This window comes from Trichechus manatus, unplaced genomic scaffold (assembly GCF_000243295.1).
Source record: "Trichechus manatus latirostris isolate Lorelei unplaced genomic scaffold, TriManLat1.0 scaffold00071, whole genome shotgun sequence".
NCBI lineage: Eukaryota > Metazoa > Chordata > Mammalia > Sirenia > Trichechidae > Trichechus > Trichechus manatus.
The window spans coordinates 3727818-3737317 of record NW_004444007.1 but is presented as its reverse complement, the minus strand read 5'-3'; the positions used below and the strand labels follow the sequence as shown (position 1 = coordinate 3737317).

Here is a 9500-nt window from a genome sequence, read left to right as displayed (position 1 = left end):
AGTAAATCTGGTCTTTTTTTTGTGAGTTAGAATTATGTTCTACATCCTTCTCCAGCTCTGTCCAGAACCCTCTGTTGTGATCCTGGTCAGAGCTGACTGGAGAATTTCTAATTTCATTCATATACTTGTGATGGTTAAAAAGAACAATCAGTCCAAAAGTCTGAGGGAATCAAGCTTTATGGGCCAAATAACTTTCCGAATACCAACAACTCTCAAAAATGGTACGAAAGTTTGAAGATATTCCTTAAATACAAACCTAAAATCAGACCATATCCTAGTTACTTTATATTATCAGTCAATAAAGAAATCACCAACTTCATTTTCCCTTTGACATTAAGCACAACAGCCAGACAGGTCTAATGCATTAAATCAAATGAGAAACTGTTATTTTCTCCTATCAGGAAATACCTATTCACAGATAAAAATCTACTGAAAGCTACATGTAAACATTTTAGTACTTTTGCTTTGAGGAAATAAGATTCAAATCATCTGCTTTAAAAATTGAGACGTGCAACAGGTACCTTTCTTTACTAACTAAATAATTTTTTGTGAGTGTTGGCTCTGTTTTTGGAGATCACAAGTGAGAGATATTCTCGAATCAGGGATCCAAGCACACCATCTCAGCTGAGAAGGACTAGGAAGACACTTTGGGTCAAGTGAAGGGAAGGGGAAAGATAGAAAGCTGAGAAAGGAACAAGAGCAGGCAACTCACAGAGAAGACTGGGAGGCAGGAGGAAAGGCAGTGAGGTGGGGAAAGCAAGCAGGGGAGAGCATGGGAGGACTTCTAGGAGCAGACCTCATGCTTCTGTAGCCCCTGAGCCAGAGGGGCTAGCAAGGTCCAGCTCCAAACACCCAGGATAGGGGCTTTGGTTCTGTTCTCGAAGTTTCAATCAATCCTCCCTTCCTCACCCCTGAAATCTGCATGTGTCATTTAGGTGGACTCCCTGAGTCTCCAGCTGACTGCTCTCTTTGCAATATCTGAAGATCTTTTTAAAGAAATTCTTCAAGTTGTTTTTTAGTCCACTTCATTTCCATTTATACCCAATTTGGCAAAACTCTCTGGTGTTCCCTGTTTTCCTCACCTGGAGCTGTCTTTGTTCTTTGAAAGATGCCTTTTCCTTCTCAAGCAACCTTTTCACCTTTCTGTGTTCCTGTTATTTGACTACATTTAATCTGGATATTTCAAAATGTGCTTCAGTAGTTCTCAAAATTCTTAAAACCATTGGTTTCTCAAGCCTAATTTCTTCAAGTTTATTTTTCTTGACAGCTGTGACATTTTCACTCCAGTTTCTACCTCTAAAATAGATCAATTGTTTGATTTTTAAAGTTTGCCTTCTCCCAGTAGGATGCTGAATTTCACTGTGTGGTGACTGCTATTAAATAACTGTTCACTCACAGATAAAAGGATCCCAATTAGTACAATACCATTCCCAACTAGTGGGCTTTTAGGGATATTATCTACAAAGATGTTTAAAGTAGTTTTACTACTGTCATTTTTAAAAATAACTCATGCAAAAAGGAAAATGAACAAACAACTATGGATTTTCCTTCAGTGTTCTCCTTGAGATTTCTGCTTACCTGGTAAAGATCATTTCTCATGTTGATGATGTCATCAGAAATCACACCTGCTGTGACTTCTAGCAGATCCCTCACAAGCTGAGCATGAAGGTGGATGATCGCTAAGTGTAAGACGCTAGAACAAAAATATAGCGGCAAAAATCAACTAAAGTATTAGTGGAAAAAAAATGATCCCCAGCTATGATCAGACTTGCAGGCTGAAGCTGGTCCTCATACTTAGTTTTAGGTGCTGTTTTGTTAGGTGCCGTCAAGTCGGCTGACTCATAGCGACCTTGTGTATAACAGAAGGAAACGCTGGCTCTAATAGATTTGAATCCCTGAAGTGTTTTGAATCCAAAGTGGGGTATGTGCTCTCCACAGGCTGCTACATTCATTGACAGTGTCTACCTGGCCTTTGGAAGCACTGTTTGACTCCTTGAGGCATAAAGGCACCCGGGCTTCAAGGTCAGGGAGACCCAAGCTCAAATCCCAGCTTCATGTTATGATTTCAGGGAGCTTTCTCCTCTTGCTTTTCTCTGACATTCCCTGGCCTGGCACCAGAAATTGTTCAGAAAAATTTAGTTCCCTCACCTAGCTCTGCTACTCTCCTAAAATACAAACGTGGTGGGTTTTTTCAGCTCTTCCTAGAGGAAAGAATGAAGTCAGGCTTTTAACTACTGGGCGAAATCTCAAACTTCTGAAGATGAATGTAACTATATTTCTCCCCTGCAAATATTCCCTCTGCCTGAAATTGTGTTGCTCCTCTTCTCTGTCTAGACTATGCCTACTCAAACCTTCATATTCCAGCTCGAACTTTACATCCTTGGAGAAGACTTCCCAGGCACAGGGAGATGTCCCCTTTCTTGGCTCCTGGGGTACTCTGTTAAGTTTCTAGACTGTGACTGTCTCTGGGGCAGATTCTATGTCTGAGTCAGCCTCCTTACAGTCTTTGCACACAGTTTAAGCACTAAAATAAGAGTGACGGTCTGAACCTAGTGGGCTTACACTAACGAGGCAAAAAATACTAGCAGGTGCTAAACATCATTCCTAGGAACATATATTTTTTAATTGTAAAAAAAATTTAATCTTAAAATTAATTGGAAACAACCCAACAATAACAATGTAAGAAAAGTGGCCACTATTTGTTGAGTGCTTCTATTTACCAGGTATTATGCTAAGCCTTCGGTATGGATTACACCTCAACATAAAGAAAACACAAATTCTCACAACTGGACCAATAAGCAACATCATGATAAACGGAGAAAAGATTGAAGTTGTCAAGGATTCCATTTTACTTGGATCCACAATCAACACCCACGGAAGCAGCAGTCAGGAAATCAAAGGATGCACTACATTGGGCAAATCTACTGCAAAAGACCTCTTCAAAGTGTTAAAAAGCAAAGATGTCACTTTGAGGACTAAGGTGTGCCCAATTCAAGTCATGGTATTTTCAATCACCTCATATGCATGCGAAAGCCGGACAATGAATAAGGAACATAGAAGAAGAACTGTTGCATTTGAAATATGTGTTGGTGAAGAATATTGAATATACCATGGACTGCGAGAAGAACAAACAAATCTGTCTTGGATGAAGTACAGCCAGAATGCTCTTCAGGAGTGAAGGTGGCGAGACTTCTCTCACCTACTTTGGACATGTTATCAGGAGGGACCAGTCCCTGGAGAAGGACATCATGTTTGGTAAAGCAGAGGGTCAGCGAAAAAGAGGAAGACTCTCAATGAGATGGGCTGACACCCTGGCTACAACAGTGGGCTCAAACATAGGAACAGTTGTGAGGATGGTGCAGGACTGGGCAATGTTTTGTTCTGTCGTACACAGGGCTGCTGTGAGTCAGAACCAACTTAACAGCACTTAACGTAACATAACATGCTAAGCACTTTATATACATTATCTTACTTATCGTAACAAGAATCCTATGAATCCTATGAGGTAGGTAATTTTACCCTCATTTTTATGATGATGAAACTGAGACTAATAAGTGAAAGATAACTGAATCAAGGTCACATAGCTAGTAAATGGTGAAGCTGGGATTCAAGCCCAGGTGTGTCTTACTCCAAAGCCAGCTCTTAATCTCTTTACTCTGCTTAAGGCACACACACACTGCTCTACCTAGCTGCAGATGAACATTTAAAAGGATGATTACTCCAAAACACATATCGATCGAGATGCTGAGCACATTCACATTATCCCATAGCCTCAGCACATCTTGGATTTAAGGCACTGGCTGGAATTTCTCTAATTTAAAGATATTAGGTGCCACTTTATTCAGGTCTTTTTCTTAGTAATAGCAAGTATATTTTATTTGAGATTAACATTGGCATAAGAGGGCCTAAAAAAAAAAAACTGTGCAATTCATTACTTGAGAATGATTCATTACCCGAAACGATTTCAGGGTTTCACTACTGTCTCTTGAAACGTGATGCTGGAAGAGGACATCTGAAATGTGCCTGCAGTCTATGCAGACATGAGGCACATACACCAAGAAAAATGTCGTCCTTCAAAAACTGCCAAAAAATTTCCATGTGCACCTCAGCATTTCATAGCAGAAGTTCGTTCCCCCTCCCCCATGAATCTTCACACCCTTGCAGGAATTCCCCCAATAACAGAAGTTTTATTTTTATTTTCTTATTGTATTTTCTGTGATGACTAATGGTCACAGGATGAAAAGTTCAGTGGAAACAAGAGGCCTGAGCTGTGATGGCCAAAAGCTGCCCCTTGTCTACACTCTTATGTGGACTCCCTTTTGGTCTCCCCAAATCCCACCTCTCTGCCCTCTAGCTTTGGCTAGCCCCCAGAACAGACTTGTGTGAGTGTGTCTGGGGTCCTACGAGGAGGCGCTTAGGATTCATTTTCTACGTGTACAAGGAAGAACCCTTCCTTGGCCTCTCCTATGCCCAGGATCCTTACCCTCGTGCACGTTTTCCCCTGTGGTACCCACCTGAATGCATGCACCTTGTTTTCCTTTCTGCAATCAAACACCAGCAACCACTTTCTAACTTGTATGTGCTCGTCTTTCTTTGATTTATCAATTCAGCAGGTCCCTGAAAATGTGACTTGTCCTGTCTTGGTTAACTGCTTTCTCTTGTGGCTACATGCTACTGAAAGCTAACTGGATTATTTAACCCTGGAAAAAACATTTTTCTGTTCATGGCATTACACAAAGAAGGCTGTGCCGGTTCCCCTCACACTGTATAACAAGGCCAGTGGTTACACCACATCCTTGGTTACGCTGCAAGGAATGAGAACAAAGGTCTCTGCTTGAAACCCTGAGGTTGGCACCTTCCTAAAGCGTTTTGGTTCAGTTTTTAAATTCAGGTTTAAAAAACAGCACTCAAGAGCTCTTCCACAGAAAAGGATTTCTCAGTCTTGACACTATTTTAGGAAAGTTTTAGATAAGGTGCTTGACTTGAATCTGAAGGCTGCTGCCTCTTGTTGTTTTTAACAGATGTTTGAGATCATTTTAGAAGTCTCAATGAAAGAACTGAGAAAATCACTTTAGAAAGAAGTCAAGTGGCTTCGCAAATATCTCAGTAACAGCAGGAATGGAAGGCGTGGTGTTTGGAATTTTAGACTCTCACACAACATGGGTTGGAGCAGTCATCAGAATCTGATCCAGTACAGACTAGTAACCGTTAACAGAGGCAGCAGAGAAGGAACTAGTAGCTGGGAAAGAATGACAATTACTACTTTTTTTTTTTTGAGTACACTGTATTACAAATCCACCACCGTCTGTCAGTATGACGTGCTGTCTGTGGTGGCTTGCATATTGTTTGGATGCTAGAAGCTATGCCACCAGTATTTCAAGCATCAGCAGTCACCCATGGTGGACAGGTTTCAGTGGAGCTTCCAGACTAAGACAGAATGGGAAGAAAAGCCTGGTGATCTACTCCCAAAAATTAACCAATGAAAACCTTATGAATCACCACAGAATATTGTCTGATATTGTGCTGGAAGATGAGTCCCTCAGGTTGGAAGGCACCACACTAACAGCTGCAACGATGTACTCAAACATACCAAAGATCATGAAGATGGCACAGGACCAGCAACATTTTGTTCTGTTATACATAATGTCGCCATGAGTCAGAGACAACTCTATGGCAACTAACAACAATAACATCATACTATGTAGTTGAGATTATAGTGCTTCTGGGATTTGATTAGGACTCTTCAAATACTGTTCCAATAAATAAAGCAAGGCTTGTCAAAAAAGTACTATTCCCTACACACATCTTACTTTTCTCGCCCAATGACACGTACTCTTAGATGAATACTCCCAGCCATTCTAGAGTCTAACAGGTGATAGCAGTAGTATAGAGAAGCCAACTATGCTACTTAACCTTACTGACATGTTATTTTTCAGTTACAGGAATTAATAACTTCAAACAACTCTTTTTATTGTGAGCAATGCTATGTATGCAATGCTTTTCTCTCTTCCTTAACTCAAAACAACCTTTGTCATGCACAAGTCCTGACTCACCTGTCCCCATTCTCATCCTGCACTGCAGTAAGATGGCGCTGGACAGCCAGCAGCATCTTCACATCTCCTGTTACCGCGTAGTCAAAAAGGGCATTAGCGTGCCGCTTGGCAAGCTGCATAGCCTTCTCTAGAAAGAGGTTATCTGCAAGGCAATGAGCGCAATCAGAGTTGAGTTTCCTATACCTCTCTACAGACACGGCATGCTTGAGGCAAAAATCATCAGTACCCCTGTTCTGACACCTCATATACATCATTTTAGTTGAAAATGCTCCTTTCAGTGATTCTGGATTGTGTCCACTACAAAAAGCTGGACATTGACTCACTCACAAATATGGTTACAGATTTATCTGAAAATGTCTGTCCACAGCTTGTTAGGGGAAAAAGAGTTCAGAAATGTCTGTTATTTTAAGCGTAAACAAGCAATTCTCAATTAACTGACTGGATTTTGCTGTAATTTTAGATAATCATCCTCTTGCTGAAATAAGTCTTTACTGAAGTAACTATCTCATTAAAAGTATCAAAAAAGTATCAAAGTGTCAAAAATCACAGTCTCAGCCCTCAACAGTCAGACAGACTTTCCATGAGCATTGGTGTTTTTGTAAAATTTGCTTCCTCAAGGTCAGCAGTTGGCAAATTATGGCTTGTGGGTCCACGGAACCCTGGTGGCGCAGTGGTTAAGAGCTATGGCTGCTAACCAAAAGGTTGGCAGTTTGAATCCACCAGCCACTCCTTGGAAACCCTATGGGGCAGTTCTACTCTGTCCTCTAAGGTCACTATGAGTTGGAATTGACTCGACGGCAATGATGTTTTTCGGGGGCCAAATCCGATAGGTGACATGTTTTTATATGACCCCCTACCTAATCATGGCTTGTACATTTGTAAAGGGGTGGGGCAAAAAAAGGAAAATGGATATGTGACACAGAGATCACAGTGGCTCTGAGTCTTAATATTTAATATCTTTTCCTTGACAGAAAAAGTCTTCTGAAGACAATCTAGGATGACCTAGAATCATGACACATAATAGGACTGGTTCAAAGTACACACAAAAGGACACTGTCCCACTTACTCTTCAAAGACTGTGATAGGAAAAAAAGAAAAGTTCATATTTTCTGGCAAAGTTCCACTTCAATATGACCATCAAGTTAGACTCTAGAGAAGGGTGACTACTTAAGTTATGGAAACTGTTCTCTATTATCAGTGCTAGATATAAAGTAGATTATCTCTCACAGTACCCAACAACTGCGCGATTATGATCGGAGAATGAGCATGTAAATTTCTGTACTTTATGTTCAAAGATAAAACTGGGAAAATGGAAAGCCCACTGCGACTAAAATGACCTGACACGTGCTCTTCAAAGGACGTACAAAAAAATCCTGGGATTCTTAAGAGCACATTGCACTAGGTATTGATATGCCATCTTTAGATTAACAGAAAATAAACCTGTCTTCGGGAAATAGCTTTCTACACCTAGAACGGACTACCCTCCCCATCCCCAGTGTAATCATTGTGTGATCACTTACCCTGAAACCTGCAATTCTCTTCCTTTACTCCTACTGTATACGTCAGAGTAACCTCTTCATGCTCACTGCTGGACTCCTTATCTTGCTCTGTGGTTTCAGTTACCTTCCCAGAAAGATTTATAGCATCTCTGTCATCACAACCTTTATGGTCTTTTTTAGATGGGGTGCCTATGTCTCCTAAGATAAATGCCAAAACATTAGCCTTTTTCTTGCAAAGTCTATTAACTAAATTATAATTCACAGTTTCAATGAAGGTCAGATAAAGGTAGGAGGCAAGTTTATTGCAAAGAGAGAAGAAAAAAATGATTTAAAATTCTTTTTTAAAATGGTCATATCATAGCTAATATGTTTTGGAGCTATTTTAAACTCTCACTTCTAAAAATTTAGGAAATAAAGCTCTTCTGTGAATTCCAGGAATTTTTTAAGTGAAAATTTTAAAGTTGTTGAAAGCAGAGCACTTTTTTTTTTCCTAATGCTAATTAACAAAGCAAGGTGAAAAGATGTGCTCTCAATTCACATTCCTTAGTGTGTGAAATATCCAGAGCACCATTTCTGATCATGATTGCCTGGGTCTGACCAGGTTGTCTCACAGGTATTATGAGTGCACTCATTATGGGCAGATCTGGTTCAAATCCTGGTTCTGTCACTTACAGCTATCTGTCTTCAGCAAGAAATTAACATTTTTTTCTAGACCTCATTGTCCTCTGACTGTAGAATATACTAATATTTTACTTACAAAGCAGTCGTGAAGATTACAATTAAACATGCAAATGTACCTGGCATAAAACAGACATTGCATAAATGGGAATATTTTATTGCATTATTTCTTCAATGGGTATACTAGAATGGACATGTAATATAAACTACGAACCCATGGTGTAAAAACTTCTACTAAAGGATGCACGTAGGGGGGTAAAGACCAATCCTATAAAACTCAAAATGATTTCAAAAACATATTATTTGAAAAAAAACAGGGAGAATAGACAGATCTGGTGATTTTTTTCATTCTTAAATAGTCCACTTAATGCTCATATAATCTCCCTGTTCATGACACTTACAAAGGAAATATAATCAAAGCATCTGAAATAGAGTTTATACCGTCCACAGGATATAACGCTGTTTTAGAAAAATATCTTCGTAGTTTATCTGCATTATTCAATTTTTTCAAAATGATAATGTTGTGACACGTAATGATTAAAAAAAAAATATTTTTCCCATGAATGAGAGTCAGCTCCACAGCAAGTAGTTTATACCACCCAGTGAGTGGTCAGGTGAACCGGACAATGGTTTCCTGATAGAAAGGGGGCAGTAGACCAATGGATAAAAAAACAAAAACAACAACAAAAAAACTTTCAAATTAATTTTTAAAATTATTTCTTCAGAATTAAAACCAAAACAAACAGTATTAATTACCATGCTTCATCCCAGCATTAGATTTAGTGGTTCCAGAATGGAAGGCGATTCCACCATATGTAGGAAATCCGTAGGGGGGGAAGCCATACCCTGAAATGGCAAATGAGACATCAAGATGATTTCTAAGAGACTCAGCAAACCTTAGTCCTTCCCTTGTGAAAGCATGGACTTGGGTATGGGAGGACTCTGTGTCTGCACTCAGTGCTTCTGTTGAGTTCGTAAGACACATCATTGGGTTCCTGAGCAATGGACATTCTACATTGGCAAAATTTACATGTAGGCAACCAGGAAGTGCCCCAAGCTTGGGGCACCATGAAGCAGTTTAAGCCTGAGAAAACCTCTCACTCCTGTGCTAAGAGGATAAGTTAAAGGTGAGTGGTCACACCCAAATTCAGACTTGCTACATAGGAGACATTATAATGACTTTTGGGGGAAAAAACCAAACCAAACAAAACACAGAAATACAAACAAACAAAACAAAAAACACAGAAAAATCTTCTAAATGAAAAAATGG

General features: G+C 39.8%; 1 protein-coding gene across 4 annotated transcripts in view; it reads right to left on the bottom strand.

The window, feature by feature from the left end:
* Positions 1-9500, bottom strand: part of NFKB1 (nuclear factor kappa B subunit 1) — a 137882-nt gene that overhangs the window by 16700 nt on the left and 111682 nt on the right. For all 4 annotated transcript variants that reach the window (XM_023734735.1, XM_023734734.1, XM_004380249.2 and 1 more), the window contains 4 exons: positions 8987-9076; positions 7574-7750; positions 6054-6195; positions 1579-1693 (listed from right to left, as the gene is read on the bottom strand). In XM_023734735.1, coding sequence (XP_023590503.1) covers positions 1579-1693; positions 6054-6195; positions 7574-7750; positions 8987-9076 — 524 coding nt within the window. The remainder of the gene's footprint in view (positions 1-1578; positions 1694-6053; positions 6196-7573; positions 7751-8986; positions 9077-9500) is intronic.